Raw genomic sequence first — 25,324 nt, forward strand, 5'->3', positions numbered from 1 at the left:
AACGTCAATACTCGGTCAAAGCCCTACGTTGGTAACATTACTTGTGCGACAAGGCAGACTAATGGATTCAGCATGCCCGCAACGGAGGGGGCGAAAAGACCATTGGAACGCATTCGGTAGATGGCTGGGACTTAGAAAACCCCAAGATCGTGTACGAGTTTAACGGCTGCTTATTTCACGGATGTCCCGTCTGTTACCCTGACCGTAAAACTAAAAATCAGTTTCTACAACGAACCATGGAAGACTTGTACCAGGCCACTTGTCAGCGACGCCTAAAGTTAGAACAGGAAGGATACCAAGTGGTGGAAATGTGGGAACACGAGTACGATCACCGTTTGAAAACCGATCCCGAGTTTAAATGTCTCGTGGAAAGTTACAAGCTGGTGGACCCCCTGAACCCGAGAGATAGTTTGTACGGAGGAAGGACCAATGCCACCTGTTTGATGTACCAAGCCGACGAAGAGAAAGGAGAAGAAATGAAATACTTGGACGTGTGTTCGCTGTATCCCTACGTGTGCAAATATTGTCGCTTTCCTGCAGGGCACCCACAATTGTTCACGGAACACATCGACCTGAAAATCATTCGACAATACGAAGGCTTGATCAAGTGCAAAGTTTTGCCTCCCACGGACTTGTACCATCCCGTCTTACCTCACCATTGTCAAGGTAAACTGATGTTTCGTTTGTGCCGAACTTGTGCCGAAACGTGCAACCAAGACGAGCCTTGTCAGCACACCAAGGAAGAACGGGCCTTGATGGGAACCTGGGTCAGCGTAGAATTGTTCAAAGCTCTGGACATGGGATACCAACTGTTAGAAGTGTACGAAATTTGTCACTTTCCCAAGACACAACAATACCACAAGGGTGACCCCACGCAGAAAAGGATTTTCGCAGACTACGTGGATGCTTTTTTGAAACTGAAACAAGAAGCCAGTGGCTATCCGTCCTGGTGTCACACTCCCGAAGACCAAAAGACATTCAAAGAGAAATACTATGCACAAGAAGGCATCTCTTTAGACCACATCGAGAAAAACGAAGGCAGGCGATCGTTTGCCAAAGTGATGTTAAATTGTTTGTGGGGCAAAATGGCACAACGTCCGTGTTTACCCAAGACGGAGTATTTGACTGAACCTTCCCGCTACTTTCAGATGATTCACGACAAAACCAAATACATGAAACACGTGGACGTCGTTCGCGAGGATTTGATCTTGGTCAATTACGAAGAAGATCTGGACTTTGTACAAGACGACCCTTTTGGAAATGTCATCATTGCGGCTTACGTGACAGCTCATCCTCGCTTAAAACTGTACGAAGCTTTAGAACTGTTAGGGGAACGCGTCCTGTACTTTGACACGGACAGTTGCATTTACATCCATCACCCGAGTCAACAGCACCCTGACATCGAAGGAGACCGTTTAGGAGCCTGGACAGACGAGCATCCCGACGACAAGATTCTAAGTTTCGCCAGTGGTGGTCCTAAAAATTACGGTTACGAATATCGGGACAAACAAGGAGAAGTGCATACGCAGTGCAAAGTGAAGGACTGACTCTGAATTATCGTACCGGTCGAGTGGTGAACTTTGGGGTATTGAAAGAAGCCTTGCAGTCTGGAGAGGACGAACACTTTAAAGTGACCACCTATCAGCCCAACAAGATTGTACGTTTACCCACTCACCACATCGTCAGTCGACCCTTGCAAAAAGTCTATCAGATCGTGTACCAGAAGCGAGTACGACTTCCCAATCATTTCACCTTACCGTATGGACACGTCGGTATTGGTCTGTATATAAAACGGAACCCTAGGCAAGATCGATAGTTCATTGTGACTACCAGGACGAAGTGAACAAGATGAATACTTGTAGAGAAACACAAAACAAGTTTAGAAAGGCACAATTTAAGTGTGGGGTTTCTGAAGTGGAATGCGCTTGTGAGCCTTGCAACTTTTCAACCTGTGTTAGTGACAGTACCAGAAGAACCCGTCACCCAGGACAGGACTGTCGTGGACATTCCTGAAAGGTCATTCCGGGAGGACACTTGTGTGACCGTACCTCATGTAGAGACTGTAAGAACATTACACACTGTCCCTAGGACATCTTGCTTACCCAGAACATGTTGCACAGAGACTTGTTTATATTCCACTTTGATCGTTTTGATGTGTTTTTTATTCCTGTACATCACTATTTGGCTTTTATGTATTTTTGTCTTTCGTGTTGTTCATATTTGAAACATTCAATAAACGTGTCCTGAAAAAAGTATATAAACTCTCGTCTTGTTTGTTTTCGTGTCACAAATGACATTCCTAACACTATGGCTACTTCTACTGTCTCTGCTCCCTCTTCCTCCACTGTCAAAGTCATCGACGAACACTTAGATCGTACCAGTTGGGAGGCTTTGTATCTTCGTCATCCCTTTAACATGCTCATTGCTGGACCTAGCGGTTCAGGCAAAACCGAATTTGTCAAACGTTTGATCGAACATAAACATCATTTGATCGATCGGCCCCCTCAACGGATCGTGTGGTGTTACAAAGAGTGGCAATCGGCGTACAGCCTCTTGCGCGAAAGTCAAGGCGATTCCATCGTGTTTGTGGAAGGCATTCCTAAAGAAGACGATGGCATCGTCTCTGACTCCCGTCAAACCCATTTGGTCATTTTTGACGACATGTTAGGAGAAGACGAAGAAGAAATTAAACTGTGGTTCACGCGCAAAGGGCATCACCGTAATGCCAGTGTCGTTTACATCACTCAAAATTTGTTTCAACAAAGTAAAGCCCATCACACCATCAGTCTCAATGCTCATTACGTGGTCTTGTTTAAAAGCCCTCGAGATAAATCGCAAGTGCAAGTCTTAGCCAAACAGTTAGGAACGCCTTGGCTGACTCAGGCGTACGACGATGCCACTCACACTCCACACGCCTATTTACTCGTCGATTTGAAACCTACGACCCCCGAGGATTTGCGATTTCGTACCCACTTGTTTCACCACTGGTGCCAAGATGGAGGGCCTGTCCTGTACACGTCTCCGTCCTCGACTTAACATCATTCCACAAAAAATCTATAAAAACCTCAGACCCTTTTCGTCTGTCTCACACACAGTGTGAACATGACGTCCCTTCAGTCGCATCTTCCCGTCAAATTGATTCGTGCCTTGTACGGCATCAGTCGAGAAAAAAATCCACAAATACGAGCTCGTGTCTTAGAAGCTAGTCTCAAAGAAGTCTTACGATGGTTCACGGTCACGGCACGTCTATTACTCCAAGGGATCATTCAGATTCCTCATCAAACCAAACGCTTATTCGATCGAAACAAAGTTGCTTTAACCCAACTGGCCGATCCCCGCATTGACACTCAAACCAAAAATCAAATCATTTTGAAACCTGGAGGAAGCGGTACTCTAGGAGGGGTCATCATTCGCTCTCTCTTAAGATGGGATCCTAATGCTCCCAAAGTTTTCCCCAAGACAAAAAAAGCAGTCAAACGAAGCTCCAAGAAGAAAAAGGAAAAGACCAGGTCCCCAAAAAGACCCGTGTCTGCAAGAACTTATCCAGTGGCGGGACCCTCCTCTTACCAGACACCACCCCGGAAAAAGAAAAGAAGCCCTCAGAAAAAGAAACAGAGAAAACGTCCCCAGAAAAAGAAAAGCCCACAGAAGAAAACTAGTCGCAAGACAGGCACTTCGGCCAGGACGCAACCTTACACTCGCAAACCACGACCTGCCACGGCAGTGACTGCGTCTCCGGTAGCCTCAGGTTCCATCACTTCTCCGTTGATGTCACCAAGAACCGAACAGTACTTGGAGACGTTGATCACACCAAGAACTTTTTCGTTGATGACCCCAAGAACTTCCCCAGTGGCAGGACCCTCCAGTTTCGCAACAGTGGCTGCGGCTCACAAAGTACCTGCTCCCAAAGTCAAAGTCCAAGAAAGATCGGGCATGTTACAAAGTTTACTGGATTTGTCCAAGCAAGAACTGGCTCGATTTAGTCCGTTGCGTACCCCTCCACGACGTGTCATGCCTGTCCTCAAGTTGATACGACGTCAAGACAATCAGTGGCGACGCGTTCCAGTATAAAAAAGGTAGGTGACTAAGTAGGGGTATCAGTGTTTTTCATGCTGAAGACTCAAAGATGTCACCCTCCAGAAAGCATCCCTCTTCTAAACCCCAAGGAAAGAAAAGGAAAGGACTGCCTCCTCGTTTAGTCAAACATGGGGTAATGTTATCTGTCCTGTCCAGAGCTTCTCCACCCCTACGAAAAAAACTCATTCAAACAGCCTCCAAAGAGGTCATCGATACCGGGTGCGAATGTTGTTTGAACGTCTTGAAAGGCACGATCCCTTTGTCCAAACACCAGAAACAATGCTTAGGTAAACATCGTCACGTTCTTCGCCAAATGGTTCAAAAGAAAATTCCCATTCGTCAAAAGAAGAAGATGTTGGTCCAACGTGGAGGCATTTTACCCCTCTTGTTAGGTCCCTTACTGAAAGGAGTCTTGGGAACCATGTTGGGAGGACTGGTGGGAGCAAGATAAAAAGGCCCTCGGAAGTCCCAAGATCTCAGAATTGACCCCTGACAACCCCATGGAAGGACGAAAACTAGCTTTAGTGCCTTACAAACGATGGATGGAATACCATCGTTGGCAAGAACAACGCACTCCGCATTTACCTCCCAATCCCCATTTGAGCGAGATGTCCCAGTTGCAACACGAATTGCAGTCCTTGATGGATCGCCAAGATTTGTCCGAAACAGAAAAATCGCAAAAGTACGGTCAACTCTTGCAACGACTGCAACTCTTTCACCAGAAAGCTTTAGACGAAACAGCTCTACCCACTCTGAAAGATTTTAAGACCTTGATGAAAAGTCCAGCACCATCACCAGTACCAGTACCACCACTACCAGTGACCAAGACAGAAAAAGGAGAAGAAGAAGAAGAAGGGTTTCAAACTCCACCAGAAAAAGTACGCAAGTTAACAACACCACCTACCTCCAGAATTGGATGGATTAAAAAGATGATGCCACCCCTTCTTCATCACAAGAGAAAAAGAAAGTGAAGACAGAAGTGAAGACAGAAGTGAAACAAGAACCGATATCCCCCGCTCAGACATCCTCCTCTTCAACACCTATTGCCGGTCGCACACGCAAAGCATTGCAATCCAAGAAAGTACACCAAGAGAAAAAGAGTAGCATCCTCCAAGAGTGGGTGTTTTATTAACACACAAACACAAAAAAATGGAAAAAGTCTTAGCCAGCATTTACTACGATCCCTCTCATCCTGCAGGTTACGCAGGAGTTCAAAAATTGTATCGTGCTGCCAAAACTCGATTGAAAAGTCTCCGTTTACCTCAAGTGCAACGATGGTTACAAGAACAAGCTACCTACACTTTACACAAACCCATTCGACGCAAGTTTACCAGAAGTCGCACCCGAGTGGAAGGCATCGATCATCAATGGCAAGCCGATTTAGCCGATGTCTCTCATTTGGCCAGCTACAATCGTGGCTACAAATATTTGTTTTGTGTCATCGACGTCTTTTCCAAATTTTCCTGGGTCGTGCCCTTGACTTCCAAATTGAGCAGCGAGTTAGTGCGAGCCCTGCAACGAGTGTTGAAACAAAGTGGTCGTCACCCTCTTCGATGGCAAACGGACAAAGGTACCGAATATCTGAACCAAGCTTTCCAAAAAGAATTAAAGAAACGTGACATTCATTTTTTTACCACCGAGAATCCCGAAAGCAATGCCAGCATCGTGGAACGTTTTCAACGCACTTTGAAAGAACGCATGTGGAAATATTTTACGCATCACCACACTCTGAAGTACATCGACATCTTACCGCACCTGGTGCAAGCGTACAACCAATCTTACCATCGAAGCATCGGACGTGCCCCGCAAGAAGTGACTCCCGACAACGAAGTGTTGGTGTTTGAGCGCCTGTTTGGTACGTCCCCAACGAGGGCTGTCCCCAAGAAAAGTGGAGAGTTGACCGTAGGAGATTGGGTGCGCATTGGCAAAACCAAACGCACTTTCGACAAAGGTTACTTACCTAACTGGACGACCGAATTGCTTCGTGTCACTGGACGAGTGCATGGCCGTCATCCTGCCGTCTATAAATTGGAAGACATGAACGGAGAAGTGCTCAAAGGAACGCTTTATTTGCCCGAGTTACAACGTGTCACCAAAAAAGAAGACGACGTGTACGACATCGAACGCATTCTCGAACGCAGAACCGTAAAGTAGGCAAACGACGTGTCAAAGAAGTCAAAGTACGTTGGAAAGGATATCCACCCAGTTTCGATTCTTGGATCGACGCTTCGCAAGTCATCGACTATAAAAAGAAGTGACCATCATGCCCTTTCACACAGACGCAGCTACGTCGACCACTCCTTCACCCAGTTCTTCTCTGCAAGGTTTAGAAAAACAACCCTTGTGGGTGTGGTGCGGAGAACGAGTGCCTAAAACGCAAATCGTCTTTTTCTGCCAAATCTTCGTGGTGTATTGTGTCATCGGGGCAGCCATTGCCAATTTGAGTTGCAACAAGGAGACAAACAATTGTGGACCATTTTATTGAGCAGTTGCATCGGTTACCTGCTTCTTAATCCCTCCCTGAAATTCACCTCGAACGGGAACCACGGAAACCTTGTGTCCAGTGCCAGTGCCAGCCACTACTCCAACAACAACCCCATTTTGAGCGGAGACACGCCTCTGACGTTCAGCAACCCCTCTGACAGCCACAGAACTCTGGAATTATGAGTCACCAAAACCAATTTTACTTAACCTTACCCAGTGACAGTTCCATGGAGGTGTTTCCCAAGAACACGTTGTGCTGTTACACGGCCAAATTACCTCAGACCATCCCCTTAGATCACGAAGCCCATTGGGAAGTGGCTTTAGTAGAAATCATTCACCCGACCCAAGTCCTCAATGTCCTTCCCAATCAAAATTTTTTTGATGTAGAAGTTCATGACGAACAATTGCAACAGTACTTGGATACCTATAGCAAATATGACAAGAAAACCCCTGGCACAAAAAATCAAAGTACACCACCTATCACTTGTTCATTCCTCCAGGCTATTATTTTAGTGGTCAACATTTGGTGAGCACCATAACCTCCAGATTTAATGTAGTGTTTCTGAAAGCTTTGGAGAGTGTCAAAAAAAGTGTCACCATGGAATACCACAAAGCAGCTCGTCGCTTCTTGATGAAATTTGACGGGAGTAAAATCCTGTCCATTTCATTTTGTCCTGAATTGTTTGACATGTTGGGCGGAGACATGGACATGAGAATGGCCATGCTCAAGAAAAACGAATTACCAATCGTTTACGATAACGAGTCTTTTAGCAAGTTATTTCGTGCCCCGGTAGAACTGAACCAAGGACTGAATTTGATGTTTGTGTACTCCGATGTGGTGGAGTACAACGTGGTGGGACACACCTCCGCACCGTTACTACGTGTCATTCCTTTCAAAGTGGATTCTGCCACGGCCACTGACGAAGAAGGTGGAAACACTTACCACGTCCACCGCGAATTTGTACATCCTCACTATTTGCCTGTCAGCAAGTCTTATTTGGACACGGTCAACATTGCTATAAAAGGAAATTTGGGACAAAATATTACATTCACCAAAGGAAAAGTCACGGTGAAACTCCATTTTCGAAAACGGTTCTCTCACGACTCGTAAGTCATGTATCCAGTGTAAAGAGGGATTGCTCGACAGTGAGGACACGGTTTAGGAGATATGTTGAAATCAGCCTTTCGTTCGGTGGCCCCGGTGTTGAAACCGATGGTGACACGCGGATTGCACGCCTTGAAAGATGCGGCACTGACACAAGGCAAAGAATTTCTCCAAAATGTCATCATCGACAAACAAAACCCTAAAGAAGCTTTCTTGAGGGCAGGCAAAAATGTCTTGCTGCAAACGGGCAAAGACCTTTTGGACCCACGAGACACACCTATAAATGCCCTGCAAGCTACCGAGTCAGGCATTCAGCAAGGACAAGGCAGAAAGAGACAAAGAAGAAAACACCCTTTCACCAGACTTCAAGCTAGAGGGGCAAAGAAAAGAAGAACCGTTCGAGACTTAGACGTTTTCGATTATTGAGAAACAGACAAAAAAATGATGCACCGAGAGCCTTGCGCTTCTTCCAAGTCGGAACTGGATCTCTTTGCCATGCCCCCTACCATGATGACGATGCTAGAATCCCAATGGGTGGAATTTCATCCCGTCTCCTCTTTGACGGATTCCGCTCCCATCGAGTTTGAAATCAAAGGACAACCCGAAGATTACATCGATCTGAATAGCAGTTACCTGTATTTGAAAGTGAAAGTGATCAAAACGGACAACACCAATCCAGGAGGCGATGCTAGAGTAGCTCCTGTCAACAATTTCATGCATTCCTTGTTCAGCGAAGTGGATTTGTACTTGAATAACAAACTGGTCAGCAGCAACATGGATACTTACCCATATCGTGCCTACTTGGAAAATCTCTTGACGTACGGAAAAGAAGCCAAGAATACTCATCTGGATGCTTGCGTGGTATGGAAACCTGACACGGCAGGTGTAGGCACGTTTAGCGACACAGTCCTGACAGAAGATGACAATCCTCACAATGTGGGGTTTAACGACCGTCGTAAGAAAATTCTGCAAGGGCGAAGTTTAGAACTGATGGATCGTTTGCATTTGGACATGTGGTTACAAGAAAAGTATTTGCTGAACGGGGTGGATATCCGTCTGAGACTGAATCGTAGCAGTGCCGCTTTCCATTTGATGACCCATGCCAACGAATACAAAACTATCATTCAAGAAGCCCGACTTTACGTGCGTCGTGTGGAAGTGTTACCTAAAGTGGGAAACGACGTCAGTCAGACGTTGAGCAGAACGACCGCCAAGTATCCGATACGACGCGTAGAAGTGAAAACGTTCACCATTCCCGCTGGACAGCGATCTATGATCGAAGATCATCTGTTCCAAGGACAGTTACCCAAGCGTTTGATTGTTGGTATCGTCAGGAATTCAGCCTTCAACGGAACCCACGATCAAAATCCTTTTGAGTTTCAACATTACAATGTGTCCAAGATCGAAGTCAGTCGCGACGGCAAGACCTTGTGTACCCGACCCTTTGAGCCCAACTTTGGTGTCGCAAAGAATTATTTGAGATCGTACTTGTCCCTGTACGAAGCCACGGGACAGTTAGGAACCAACACCAGTCACGGTTTTTCGTACGACGATTATGCAGGAGGCTATGCTTTGTGGGGTTTTGATTTCACTCCAGACCAAGGCAGCGACGAGGGACATTTCCACCCTATAAAATCGGGCCAGATTCGTGTGGAACTTCAGTTTGCAAATCCACCTCCAGATCACACAGTGAACGTCCTCCTGTATGCAGAATTCGACAATACCATAGAAATCAACAGTTTGAGAGAAGTCATTCTAGACTATTAGAAGCCATGGAAGACTGTTATCCCTCTTTGCCTAGTGGAGAAACTTTAGACATGGAATGTGAGGAGACCGTGGAAGGACAATCCCAAGACAAAGACGAAAAGGACATCTTGATCAAGTCGAGATGTCCAGAACAAGAACAGCAATTGGTCTCCTACTGTGCTACATACCTGGCAGACACAGTTACGATATGGATGAAGCATGATTACTATGAATGTCAAAACATCAGTCAAGAAGAAAAATTCAAAGAATATCTGGACGAAGCTTGGAGTCTGTTTAAAAAAGACGTGTTACGTTGGTGGTATAAAGACTTGCGTGAACATTTCTGTCCTCCATTAACGACTCAAGAAATCCATTACATCAAAGCCCTCTTTGACAAATTCAAAGAGAAAGTCGAGATCGAAATTGATCACTTATTATCAGCAAAAGAACATTTAGTGACTTATTTTGATCATGGTTTTTCTAGAAACGATGAGAAAGTAAATCGTTGATTTTGTGACTAGTATGCTTATTTTGTTGTCTTCAGCTAGGAAACGTAGTGTTCGTCCATGACTCAATGACTTACAACAGTGGAAATCACAATTTCATTCACAACGTTGCCAACCCTGTTTAAAGTAGAGTGTAAATTGAAAAAAATGTTTGTCATTTGAAAAAAGTTTGATGTTATATTGTTGGATTACTGTTAAATAATGTTAGAGTTGTTGGTTAGTGTTAAGTGATTTTGAATAAAAAAATGTTGTGTTTTGAAAAAAAAATGCCTTTGTCTTTTGTTTGACTATAAGAATGTTGATTCATGCACTTTGACTTCTCTCTATCTTTCTCATGACACTCATTAAACGTTGCAGATCGAAAACCGTGGAGGGATGTTTTCCTTCACGTCCGCGTTTTGACTTTAAGAACCGGGGTAGCCTCCAGTCTAACCATCCATTGTTGACTCATCCTCCTACGAAGATGTGCTCCAAACTAGCTAAGCTAAACGAAGCCTACGTGAATTTGCATAGGGTCAGACACAGTCTGATACCGAAGCCAGAAGAAATAGAGAACGTGAGAATGCTAGAAGTCACTGAAGACCTGATCGAAGAGCTCTTCAGAGAAGAAGTGAACAGGGAGAAAGAAGAATGGACAGAGAAGTACAGACTTCAGAGACAGTAGCAACAGCAGCAGCAGCAACCTGAACCTGACAAAGGCTTTGTCGATTGTCGTATCGACACCAAAGAGTTCTTCTTATCTCCGAAGAAGCAGACCTATCGCCAGAAAGTCCATCCTGAGAGGACGTAGCATTCTTAGAAACTAAAAGATTGCCATAGCAAACAAAAAAACCAGCCCTTTTCAGGGCTACCCAATACTCTAGAAAAGAAATAACAATCCAATTGCCAATATGTGTAGGTAGAGTAGTGTGTATATAAACACTGACTCTTTTATAGTGTGAGTGTTTGTGTTTGTGTATATGATTGTGTGCTTGTAAGTGCTCAAGTACGTTGGTGTGGATAATATATTAAGATCAAGTTTGTTTTTTTTTTGTTTTGTTTTTTTTATTTTGTTTTTTTTTTTTTTTTGCTGCTTGACGTGTGGGGAGAGTAGATTTAGGGTTAGATTGCTTTGAGTATGTGGATAGTATATTGAAGTGATTAATGAACATTTTTAGAATAGTGGTGGGTAGTATAAAAAAGTGAGTGAGTGTTTCTTTTAGGTCCGCGCGTTGTTGGGTTATGATCTAGGTAATATAAATTTTGTGTCTTAAGGGATGTTTTCCTTCACGTCCGCGCTTTTAATATAACTTAAAAACTAATCGTCAGTTGGGCTACCCATCGTCGACCTGTTAACAGCAAGACAATGAATACAAGGATTGTGAAACTGCTAGAACTCCAGATGCACCTGGAATATGCCAGGCACATAGTAAATGAACTGTCCGCGGAGGCTATCGTAGAAGAAGCAAGAATAAAGAAGGAAGAGGTGGAGAGAAGAGAGAGGGAAGAGGAGGAAAAGAAAATAGGAGAGAGGATGACTTACAAGATACCAGAGACAGAGGATTGGGGTGCTGTAGCGAATCATCCCGCCTCTGCACTCTCAAGACAAAAAGTAAAAAGAGACTGGAGTCGAAGATGTGTGTGTGGTGCCAGACCAGGAAGGTGCCAGCATTAGATAGGTGCATCTGAAGTTCTAAAACAAACAGCCCTTTTCAGGGCTACACAATACTCTAGAAAAGAAATAACCATCGATTTGCCAATGTGTGTAGGTAGAGTAGTGTGTATATAAACACTGACTCTTTGTGTGTGTGTGTGTGTGTGTATGTGTGTGTGTGTGTGTGTGTGTGTGTTTGTTTGTAAGCGCTCAAGTACGTTTGTGGGGATAGTAAATTTGGGCTTAATTTTATTGCTTTGCGTGTGTGTGTGTGTGTGGATAGTAGATTTGGGGTTAGTTTATTACTGATTAACTTATGTGGATAGTATATTATATGAAATGAGAAAAGTAGGGGGGATGTTTTCCTTCACGGCCGCGCGTTTTAAGTGATGATCTAGGTAATATCAATTTTAAGTCTTAGGGGGATGTTTTCCATCACGTCCGCGCTTTCAGTATAAGAACCCACAGAGTTTGATGTTCGAACCATTCTACGGAATAATAAAAACGAAGATGGTGGTTGCAAGTCAGTTATTTAACAACTTGGTACATATATACTATTGGATAATGGATGGTATCTATGTAGTGGAGAGACTAGAAAAAGAATGGAAGATAGCAGAGTACCTGTACTACGCTAAATGCCTAAATGTAGCAAAAGAAGTGATAGCAGGAATGATAGAAGAGGAGGAAAAGAGATTGAGAGGTATGATAAATCCCACCTATGTCAGAGTGGGAAGCCTAAAGGAAGCACTTGACAATGCAAGCAAAGTCAGGTGCTTTCTTGAAAATATGTCACATGGGACAGAGTGCTCTTTTGTGGAGAGAGGTCAGGACAGACTGAAGAAAGGAGAAGAGTTGATGAGAAAAGTGATGGAGGTAGAGGTCAAGAAGATTAAAGAGAGATGGAATAAAGAAAGAAAAGATCAATAAAACAAAATGAAAGAGGCAGAGTTTGAGCGGCTAAACAACAATTGGATCAAAGTCCAGGAAAAGTTCAGAGCCATGGGTCATCCTGACTGGATAACAGAGGAGGAGAAGAAGAAGAAGAAGAAGAAGAAGAAGAAGAAGAAGAAAGGAATAATGGAAAAAGTGAGATCTTGGTGGAAGAAGTGGAGGAAATAGAAGAAGAAGAAGAAACACAAAGGCCCTTTTCAGGGCCACTCCTATTTCTCGAAAAGAGAATGACTTTCAATTGCCTACCCCCGAATTATTATTTTATATATGTGTGTGTGTGTGTGTGTGTGTGTGTGTGTGTGTGTGTGTGTTATGTCCTTCTCGCCCTGTTCCCTTTCCATAGACCCATCAGGTCTGGACCCTGTTACAATTCCCCATGTTCAATTTCCCTTGTCGCTAGAGTTGCCCATGCTTTTTTCCCCATGTTCAATCCCCTTGAGGCTAGAGTGGCCCAAGACTTTTCTCCATGTTAAATTTCCCTTGAGGCTATAGTGGCCCAGGGTTTTTCTCCATGTTGAATTTCCATTGAGGCTATAGTGGCCCAGGGGGGTCTTGTAATGCTAATTTCCATTGAGGCTATAGTGGCCCCCTTTACTACTAACATGAAACTAAACCTAAGTACATATATTTAATAAAATTGGGAATAAAAACTATATTTACATGTGGACGGAATGTAGCCCCCGCTTACGTTTTCCGAAGAAGGGGTACGTGTGTTTCGCTCAACATTGCTCTTATAATGCCTAAATATCATTTTGTAAAATAATGCCAGCTAATAAAAAGATAAATATTTACATCTGAATGGTGTATTTATTCTCTATGTTGTATTTTAGTGGAACACAGTCATGAAATGCGCCAGCTACCTGCACCTGATGGCGTATGTATCTCACCTTGACATATAGTGACATTTAGCTGGAAAATTTAGACTGGCTGTTGGCCGTGCTTATCGGTGCTAATGCCTTATCAGAATCTTTGTCGGTCGAGTAGACATAATACATTTAGTTATGATTGTTTCTATCGTTTAGATTGTATTTCATCAGTATACAATGTATAAAGCACGCAAAGAAACGACATTTCGCTCAATTTCATTCAAATAAACGGATTACCCTGCCTAAGAGCCGAGTCTGAAGTTGCCTTTACGAATAAGTCACTGTAACAATTTAAAGCTTAATACAATGATATTAGTAAAATACAAGTACTTAAATGGTAACACTGCTTTGTAATAAATGTTATATAATTTCACGCAGCACTTTGTTACGCGGCGGTTACTGTTTAAATCTGTATCATCTCAAATTAACCTAAAACGGCATATATTATGAGTACTGCAAATGTAAAATAACTTTCCACGTTATAAACAAGATAGCATTTTCAGCTGAGCTTAATTTAAAATTTTCGACCTTGACATTATACTGAAAGTGAACAAGAAAACTTGGTACATGTCCTGGGCTTGTTATTTATATTGATTTATATTTCTGCACTTTTTTGATGCTCCATGTTTCTTAACGTTTAAGGTAATACTCTAATTTTTGCAAATTAGTAATATATAGATTCTATATTGGGGACTCTGCTTTCCATATAAATTTATGTATTATATTTCTAATCCAGGTTGTTCTAAGAATAAGGAGAAAAGAAAACAAGTATTGAACGTTGTCATAGATGGAGAATCTTGACTTGCTATCCCTTAACCGAGCAAATCGTATGCAGCACCCACACCCACCGAAGACATTCATAGTAGTAGAACCATATTAAGGAAAAAAAACCCACTTGTATCTATACGAATCAAGGCAAAGTCTGTTCAATACAATATGTAAGAGAATCATGTAGTATAAACGAGAATTAACGTACAATAACCTAATTCCGCGTTAAGAATCTGAAAGGGCAGCATGAGCTGGAAACTGTTCATGTTCTGGTTTTATATTTAATGACTTAAATGGTCTTCGAAAATACTAAAGAAAAAGGTGATATGGAAGTTTATTGGATTTTGCTCATCTATACGTTGCTCCAAGTATGATTACTTACCAAGTACACTTAAATCCACCGTATATGTACCCAAAAAAATTCCTTTTCCGACCTTAAGGTTATATTGTGCTTCGTCTGACGAAGAAACATTGCGAATCCAAATATCACCATATTTGTCACGAAAAACCTTCCTCGAGTATCCAACAGATATGGTAGCATTATCCAACGTCCACATGGCAATAACTCGATTAGTCGATGATTTTATCGAAAGAGACACCACCATGTCAGTACTATCGATCGTAATGTTTCGAAACAACTGAACGAAATCCCCACTGCAGGCATATTTGTGACCGTATTCTGCGCCTGTAAAGAAAGAGAAGCAGACCAACACCTCACCATCACCATAATCAGCAACAAAAACAAATTAATGATAATAATGATAATAATAACAATAATAATAATAATAGTAACAATTTTATTAATAATAATGTTGCTCCTAATGATGAGGATTCAGATGTGAGCAATCTCCAGCTTTCTGGCACTAAATTATAGCCTTTTGTTAAAGAAGTTGTTTATTTGTACTGTGATGAACAAACTTCAAATATCAATGATAATAGATGCTAACCTTTGCGCATTATTCATTTCAGTTAAAGGGATATTTTATGCCGATGTATATTGGCATACTGCCGCTTTAAGTTTTCCTTCGTAAAATTTTTCCACTTTGAAATAGAAAATACTTTCAAGCTGCATTAGTGGAATCATAAATCCGCATAATGAAAGATCAGATAAGTAAAGATGCATATGAAAATAAATTAAAATAAATGCGAAAACACGCACAGACAGTAGTTGAATCTTCCATCAACAGTACCAATGTACCGAAAATCCAGTACGACAAATTTGTCATCCTCCTCGATCTGAAATGTTAAGACAAAGAAAGAAATTATATTATTTTGACTGGAATGATGAGTTACCTTTTCAAATGTACATAGCCTGGTTGGCAAATGGTATGAATCAAAGATATTGTTTTTCATTTTCTTTTCATACACATCTCTGTTCTATATTCTGAACGTGTCTTCAGTTGCATAGTTCGTTAAGCAATACTGCATTCCGAAGTAGCAGGCGAATCTTTTATTTTTTTCAAACTGAATGGGGACCTATTTACAGAAAGAATTTAGAAAACGTACATATACTTCGTTCTTCAATTGAATGAGCTTAATCATGCAGGTAAATTAGTCTTTATGTTTCGTTGTTAATATTATTCAAAAGTAGGTACCGAACTAACGTATAATCGTAGAATTTGGTAATTTTAGAGTTAATTTGATATCAGCGGTAATTTTGATTATCCGTATCGCTGTTGCAATGATATACTCCTGATAGATCTTATTCGGGTTCTTCTATTGCGTCATCTCCTTTAGGTAAACATTATAGCGAAAATCATTATGCTAATCATTTCCTTATACCTATCATGTTCATATTTGCAAACACTACCAATTGAATCAACATATAATTTATATATCGTATGAGATCATTGTTTCTGGAAACGGTTAATCCACCATGAAAGTTAGAGATACCACTCAAACGAGGCATCAACAGTTTACACATTGCAATATAATTTATTAATTCAGTAACTAGGATTTCAAAAATAATTTGTTCCTTCTCTCACATTGCGTTTGTGCATAGGGCCTGCATTTATCTTTAATAAACACTGTCTTGTTTCGACACATATCCAATTATTCAAGACGGGTGTTTCGCTGTTACTTTCAAGGTAATGTTGCTTCGTGTTTTGAAGTCGCAGAGAGTATAGAGAAAAAGTAATCTTATTGTACTTACCAACGTAAATCGAATTACATGTTTAAATTCCGTGGAAACTTGAGACGTTAATATATTAAACGAACGCTCAGCCTAGGCGGGCATTCCCATTAAACACACCTTCAAGAACACACCAACTTATCGTCACTTATGTATAACGAAAACAAATGATTGGAGTAGGAAAGAGCTCATACATAAATCTATTTCAGGTAACGCTTAGGAAATTACCTTTCTAAAAATAAACATTTACAGTATAGCCGCTCATATAAGAGTCTACATCGGTTGAGAGATAGATAGATAAATAGATAGATAGATAGATAAAGACCGACCGATAGATAGATAAATAGATTGATATGCCTTGTAAGTGCCACATTGCATACTTATCAGTTCTATAGACATCGATAGCCTTGTGCAAGTCATTGTTTAGTTGACTTTTACGTGTGTTTGAAAGTATAAAATACATAAAATCTTATTGTAGCTTTTCTCTTTTGGTGATTGAGGGGCTATTGTAGAATAGAATATCCTTTGGTAATTTTCATAGAATGCGCTTGTAACGAACTCGCCCTACTGTGGAAATATCAAAAATACATCATCTTTTTAAAGTACAGGAGTGTTGAAAAACCCAGGCAATATATAACGAGATTTATAGAATCATAACCTGTGGCATGAAATTTATTATTGTGCTAGATCAATGTTTTACTATACGTCTTAAGCGAGATATGTTTACAATTCAGAAAAGGAAACAGGTTGGGAGAGAAGGTAAATAAAACTAAAACAAAAATACTCTTCGAAAGCTATCTTCTTTTAACTTCTCAACGGAAATTGTAAGGCATGAAGACTCTATACGGGTGTTGTTCATTATTATTTTAATTGTTGTATTTTGACCGGAATGATGAGCTACCTTTACAAAGGTACATTGCCGGGTTTGCAAAGTGCATGAATCAAGGACATAACTTTTATTATTTTTTTTCATACACATGATTGTTCTATATGCTAAACGTGTCCTGAGTGCCGAGTTGCATAGTGCGTGAAGCAATGCTGCATTCCGAAGAGAGAGAGAGAGAGAGAGAGAGAGAGAGAGAAAGAGAGAGAGATAGATATGCATTGTATGTACCACAATGCTTATTTGTCAGTTCTATAGACATCGATAGCCTTGTGCAAGTCATTGTTTAATCGACTGGCACGTGTGTTTGAAAGTATAAAATACATTAAATCTTTTTATAGCGTTTCGCTTTTGGTGTTAAAGGAGCTATTGTAGAATAGAATATCCTTTGGCAATATGATTGAATGCGCTTGTACCGAATTCGCCCTACTGTGGAAATGTCAATAATACAACATCTATATGAAGTACAGGAGTGTTCATAAACCCACGCAATATATAACTAGATTTAGGTAGTATTAACTTATATGATCTGCTTAGCTGAACCGGCAAGAAATACTATTTGTTCGCAACATGATCTAACCAGTATGTATGGTGTAAGCAATATCCTTACAAAATCAGGTGGAAAAGGATTTTAGTATAACTTCCTAACGGTTTATGAATATTAGAATACCTAACAATGACACTATGCATGCGATTTGTTCTGAATGAACTGAAATAGGTAGACAACACAAGAAGAACTATATATAGTAAACATTGGGTAAATCCTTCACTAAATATAAGATCTTTTGACAGTTGTATATATATATATATATATATATATATATATATATATATATATATATATATATATATATACTTATATTTTTGGAAATGGTTAATCCGACATGACATTTAGAGGTACCACTCAAACGAAGCATGAATGGTTTACTCATTACAATATACACTTAGTAATTCAGTAACTAGGATTTTCTAAAATAACTTTCCTCTTCTCCCATAGCGTTTGAACATAGGGCCTATAAAATCTTCAGTAAACACTGTGTTGTTTCGGCACATTACCTGTTATTTAAGATGGGTGCGGCACTGATACTTTCAAGGTAATGTTGACTCGTCCTTTGAAGACGCAAAGGGTAAAGAGAAAAGAAAATCACAGTGTACATACCAACGTAAATCAAGTTACATGTTTAAATACCATGGAAACTTGAAAGGTTAAAACATTAAACGAACGTACTTCCTAGACGGTTATTCCCATTAAACACATACTCAAGAACACAACAACTTTTCGACACTTATCTATGACAAAAACAAAAGACTGGACTAGCAAAGAGCTACTAAATAAATCTATTTCAGGTAACACTTCGGAAATTACCTTTCTGAAAATAAACATTTACAGTACATCTGCTCTCGATTGAGATTGTGTGTGTGTGTGTGTGTGTATATATATATATATATATATATACACAGACCGATAGATAGATGAATAGATTGACATGCCTTGTATGTACCACAATGCTTATTTGTCAGTGCTATAGAATCGATAGCCTTGTACAAGGCATTTTTTAATCAACTGGCACGTGTGTTTGAAAGTATAAAATACATAAAATCTTATTATAGTGTTTCTCTTTTGGTGGTTGAGGGGCTATTGTACAATAGAATATTCTTGGCAATTTGCATTCACCGAGCAGTACCGAACTCGCACAACTGTGGAAATGTCAATAATACAACATCTATCTGAGGTACGGGAGTGATGATAAACCCACTCAATATATAACTAGATATATGTAGTGTTAAATTATACGCACTAATTAGCTGAACCGGCAAGAAACACTATTTTTTCGCAACATGAAAAAACCAATATGTATGGTGTCAGCAATGTGCTTACAAAATCTCGTAGAAATGGATTTTAGACAGTAAATATTCCTAACGTTTTACCAGTATTAGAAGTATACTCAACAATGCCACTATGCATACGATTTGGTCTGAATGAACTGAATTAGGTAGAAAACACAAGGGAAACTATTTATAGCAAATGTTGGGTATATCATTCACTAATAATACGATTTTTGTGACTTTTATATATATATATATATATATATATATATATATATATATATATATATATATATACCGATGTTTTTTGAAAATGGTTGATCCGCCATAAAGGTTGGAGATGCCACTCAATTCATCAACAATTTACTCATTACAATATATATTTAGTAATTCAGTAACTAGGATTTCCAAAACAAGTTGCTTCTCTCCCATAGCGTTTGTGCATAGGACCTATATATATCTTTGATGAACACTGTGTTGTTCTGGCACATTACCAGTAATTTAAGATTGGTGTGTCACTGATACTTTCAAGATAAAGTAGACTGTGTTTTGTAGACGCAAAGAGCCTAGAGAAGAAATGATCATTGTGTACTTACCAATTTACCTCAAGTTACATGCATAAATCCCGTAGAAAGGGGTGGCAATAAAGATACTAAACAAACGCTCTTCCTAGACGGGAATTCCCATTAAACACGCACACAAGAACAAAACAACTTAACGAAATTTAACTGTAAGACAGAAAAGATTAGAGTAACAAACAGCTAATATATATATACATACATATATATATATATATATATATATATATATATATATATATATATTGTCGCATAAAAGATATTGATATGAAAATCAAAACGGTTCGTTGTACCAAAGGAAAACCTTATTGGGAAATTAATATCATTTCGATAATAAGTATTTATAAAAGGCGTGAATATATCAAACTCGCATTTTTATGCAAGAAGCGTTTTAGGGTGCCAGGCGGAACATAGATATTTTTATAATAAATGGTAGACAAATGGCTTCAATAAACAAAGAAAGAAACAAGTTTTAGGCTGCTTTCTTAATTAAAATATTATCATTTTGTTGCAGCTCATCTCTAAATTAACATTTCGGCTGATAAAATTATAGGTCGAGATCTAACTTTTCAATGTTCTAATTTTTCGTCGCCAGTCCTAGTTTAGTATTTCATGATGTGTCTAGTACTTTCAATAAAACGTGTGCTATTCGATCACGACGACTCTAGTATTGTACACCACAACTGCTTTATGTGCAGCATATGCAGACATATCATATATGATTTCAATGTATTTAGTTTATTTTCTCACCTGCATGTCATTCAGCCACTCTTCAAATATGCAATCATAAATGGTGGAATGAAGTGTTTCTTTCCGCTAGAATAATGTTTAACTTTACGTCTTAAGCAAGATAGTTTACATTTGAGAAAATAAAATAGTTTGGTAGAGAAGGTAAAGAAAGCAACAAAACAAAATGCTCTTCGAAAGCTATCTTACTGTTAACTTCTGAATGGAAATTGTAAGGCATGAAGACTCTATCGAGTTGGTGTTAGTTTTTATTTTAATGTTTTGTATTTTGACCGGAATGATTAGTTACCTTTACAAACGTACATAGCCGGGTTTGCCAATGGTACGAATCAAGAATAGTGTTTTTCTTTTTCTTTTCATACACATGTCTTTTCTATATTCTGAACGTGTCTTGAGTGCGCAGTTGCATAGTTCGTTAAGCAATATTGCATTCCTAAGTAGTAGGCGAATCTTTTATTTTTTCAAACTGAATGGGGACCCATTTACAGAAAGAATTTAGAAAACGTACACATACTTCGTTCTTCAATTGAATGAGCTTAATCATGCAGGTAAATTAGTCTTCATGTTTCGTTGTTAATACTATTTAAAAGTAGGCACCAAACTAACATATAATCGTAAAATTTGGTAATTTTAGAGTTAATTTAATATCAGCGGTAATTTTGATTATCCGTATCGCTGTTGCAATGATATACTCCTGATAGATCTTATTCGGGTTCGTCTATTGCGTCATCTCCTTTAGATAAACATTGTAGCGAAAACCATTATGCTAATCATTTCGTTATACCTCTCATGTTCATATTTGCAAAATCTACCAAATGAATCAACATATAATTCATATTTCTTATGAGATCATTGTTTCTAAAACGGTTAATCTACCATGAAAGTTAGAGATACCACTCAAACGAGGTATCAACAGTTTACACATTGCAAAAAAACTTATTAAATCAGTAACTAGGATTTCAAAAGCAATGTTCCTTCTCTCCCATTACGTTTTTGCAAAGGGCCTATATGTATCTTTAATAAACAATGTCTTGTTTGGGCACCTTTCCAGTTATCCAAGACGGGTGTTTCGCTAATACATTCAAGGTAAAGTTGCTTCATGTTTTGAAGCCACAGACAGTACAGAGAAAAAATAATCATAGTGTACTTACCAACGTAAATCAAGTTACATGTTTAAATACTGTGGAAACTTGAAATGTTGAAATATTAAACGAAAACACTTCCTAAACAGGTATTCCCATTAAACATACACTCAAGAACACGACAACTTATCGACACTTATGTATGACAAAAACAAATGATTAGAGTAGCAAAGAGCTAATACACAACTCTGTAACAGGTGACGTTTCGGAAATTACCTTTCTAAAAATAAACATTTAAAGTAAAGCCGATCATATAAAAGTCTATATCGGTGGAGATTATATATATATTTAAAGAGAGAGGAGAGAGAGACAGAGAGAAAGCGAGATATATAGATAGATAGAAAAATATATAAATAGATATACAGATATTTATTGTATGTGCCACAATGCTCATTTGTCAGTTCTATAGACATCGATAGCCTTGTGCAAGTCATTCTTTAATCGATTGGCACGTGTGTTTGAAAGTATAAAATACATTAAATCTTTTTATAGCGTTTCGCTTTTGGTGGTTGAGGGGCTATTGTAGAATAGAATATCCTTTCGCAATTTGCTTGAATGCGCTTGTACCGAACTCGCTCTACTGTGGAAATGTCAATAATAGAACATCTGTCTGAGGTACAGGAAAGTTCATAAACCCACGCAATATATAACTAGATTTAGGTAGTATTAACTTATATTCACTGCTTAGCTGAACCGGCAAGAAACACTATTTGTTAGCAACATGATCTAACCAGTATGTATGGTGTAAGCAATATCCTTACAAAATCAGGTGGAAAAAGATTTCAGTATAACTTCCTAACGGTTTATGAATATTAGAATACCTAACAATGACACTATGCATGCGATTTGTTCTGAATGAACTGAAATAGGTAGAAAACACAAGAAGAACTAAATATAGTAACCATTGGGTAAATCCTTCACTAAATATAAGATCTTTTGACAGTTGTTTATATATATATATATATATATATATATATATATACTGATGTTTTTCAAAATGGTTAATCAGACATGACATTTAGAGGTACCACTCAAATGAAGCATAAACAGTTTACTCATTACAATATACATTTAGCAATTCAGTAACAAGGATTTTATTTTCTAAAATAACGTTGCTTCTCTCCCATAGCGTTTGTACATAGGGCCTATAAAATCTTTAATAAACACTGTGTTGTTTCGGCACATTGAAGACGCAGAGGGTAAAGAGAAAAGAAAATCACAGTGTACATACCAACGTAAATAAAGTTACATGTTTAAATGCTGTGGAAACTTGTAAGGTTAAAATGTTAAACGAACGCTCTTCCTAATCGGTTATTGCCATTAAACACACACTCAAGAACACAACAACTTATCGACACTTATCTATGACAAAATCAAAAGATTGTAGTAGCAAAGAGCTAATAAATAAATCTATTTCAGGTAACACTTCGGAAATTACCTTTCTAAAAATAAACATTCACAGTATAGCCGCTGATATAAAAGTCTACATCGGTTGAGATAGATAGACAGATAGATAAAGACCGACATATATACAGATAGATAGATAGGTATGTCCTGTATATGCGACAATGGATATTTGTCAGTTCTATATACATCGATAGCCTTGTGCAAGTCATTGTTTAATCGACTGGCACGTGTGTTTGAAAGTATAAAATACATAACATCTTATTATAGAGTTTCTCTTCTGGTGTTTGAGGGGCTATTTTAGAATAGAATATTCTTAGCAAGTTGCATTCAACGAGCAGTACCGAACTCGCACTATTGTGGAAATATCAATAATGCAACAATTATCGGAGGTACAGGAGTGTTGAAAAACCCCCGTAATATATAACTAGATTTATGTAGTGTTAAATTATACGCCCTACTTAGCTGAACCCTCAAGAACCACTATTTTTTCGCAAGATGAATAAACCAGTATGTATGGTGTCAGCAATGTGCTTACAAAATCTCGTAGAAATGGATTTTAGACAGTAAATATTCCTAACGCTTTACCAGTATTAGAAGTATACCGAACAATGCCACTATGCATACGATTTGTTCTGAATGAACTGAATTAGGTAGAAAACAGAAGAGAAACTATCTGTAGCAACCATTGGGTATATCCTTCACTAATAATAAAATTTTTGTGACAGTAAAAATTGGTGTGTCTCTGATACTTTCAAGATAAAGTAGACTGTGTTTTGAAGCCGTAAAGATAATAGAGAAGAAATAATCATAGTGTCCTTACCAGCTTACCTCAAGTTACATGTATCAATACCGTAGAAAGGTGTGGCGATAAAGATATTGAACAAGCGCTCTTCCTAGACGGGAATTCCCATATTCCCATTAAACACGCGCACAAAGACAAGACAACTTAACGAAATTTAAGTGTATGACAGACAAGATTAGAGTAACAAACAGCTAATATATATATATATATATATATATATATATATATATATATATATATATATATATATATATATATATTGTCGCATAAAAGATATTGATATGAAAATCAAAATGTTCGTTGTACCAAAGGAAAACCTTATTGGGAAATTAATATCATTTCGACAATAAGTATTTATAAAAGGCGTGAATATATCAAACTCGCATTTTTATGCAAGAAGCGTTTTAGGGTGCCAGGCGGAACATAGATATTTTTATAATAAATGGTAGACAAATGCCTTCAAAAAGCAAAGAAAGAAACAAGTTTTAGGCTGCTTTCTTAATTAAAATAATATCATTTTGTAGCAGCTCATCTCTAAATTAATTTTTTGGCTGATAAATTGATAGGTCGAGATGTAACATTTCAATGCTCTAATTTTTCGTCGCCAGTCCTAGTTTAGTATTTCATGATGTGTCTAGTACTTTCAATGAAATGTGCGCTGTTCGATCACGACGATTTTCGTATTGTACACCACAGATGCTTTATGTATAACATATACAGACGTATCATAAATGATTTGAATGTCTCTCCGACTTGTCATTCAGCCACTCCTCTTATACACAATCATAAACGGTGGAATGAAGTGTTTCTTTACTAGATACCTGTTTTACTGTACGTGTTTATCCATATCGTTTTTACAATTCAGAAAGCAAAATACATCTGGAGAATAGTTAAAGAAAACCAAAACAGAATTACTCTTCGAAAACTTTCTTACTATTATCTTCTCAGAAGATACCATACGTTATTAAGACTCTATCCAGGTGTTCGCTTTCATTTTAATATTTTGTATTTTGACTGGAATGTTGAGCTACTTTTACGAAAGTGCATAGCCTCGTTTCAAAATATATGAATCAAGATTATCGGCTTTGTATTTCTTTTGATACACATTTTTTGTTATATATTCTGAACGTGTCCTGGATGCATAGTTCGTGAAGCAATACTGCATTCCGATGTACTAGGCGACTGTTTTTTGTTGTTGTTGTTGTTGTTGTTCCAAACTGAACGGGGACCTATCTACATAAAGGATTTAGAAAACGTATATATACTTGGTCCTTCAATCGAATGAGCTTAGTCATGCAGGTACTTTAGTCCATGCGTTTTAAAGTTAAATCTTATTTAAAGGTAGGTATCAAACTAATGTATAATCGTAGAATTTGGTAACTTTAGAGTTAATTTTATATCCGCGGTAATTTTGATTATCTCTATCTTTATTGAAATGATATACTCCTAATAGATCTTATACGGGTTCATATGTTGTGCCATCTCCTAAAAATAAATATTTTAAAGAAAATCATTAGGCTACTCATTTCTTGTTACCTCTCATGTTCATATTTGCAAGCAGAACTAATTGTATCCACATAAAATTTATATTTCTTATGAGATCATTGTTTATGAAAACGGTTAATCCGCCATGAAAGTTAGAGTTCGTATTTAAACGAAGCATGAACAGTT

General features: G+C 38.7%; 1 protein-coding gene across 4 annotated transcripts in view; it reads right to left on the reverse strand.

The window, feature by feature from the left end:
- Positions 1–21,605, reverse strand: part of LOC149794577 (uncharacterized) — a 45,563-nt gene extending 23,958 nt beyond the window's left edge. Inside the window, exons 1-3 of one of the 4 annotated variants that reach the window (XM_089968859.1) lie at positions 21,454–21,605; positions 15,296–15,372; positions 14,519–14,821 (exon numbers count right to left, since the gene is read on the reverse strand). In XM_089968859.1, coding sequence (XP_089824985.1) covers positions 14,519–14,821; positions 15,296–15,362 — 370 coding nt within the window. In that variant the 5' untranslated portion in view covers positions 15,363–15,372; positions 21,454–21,605. Of the gene's footprint in view, positions 1–14,518; positions 14,822–15,295; positions 15,373–16,288; positions 16,449–18,206; positions 18,350–21,453 lie in introns of those variants that run through there. The other 3 variants (XM_089968860.1, XM_089968856.1, XM_089968858.1) reach the window with 3 other exon arrangements.
- Positions 21,606–25,324: the final 3,719 nt, after the last annotated feature.

Source organism: Sinohyriopsis cumingii, chromosome 8 (assembly GCF_028554795.1).
Source record: "Sinohyriopsis cumingii isolate HCF-2022 chromosome 8, ASM2855479v2, whole genome shotgun sequence".
NCBI lineage: Eukaryota > Metazoa > Mollusca > Bivalvia > Unionida > Unionidae > Sinohyriopsis > Sinohyriopsis cumingii.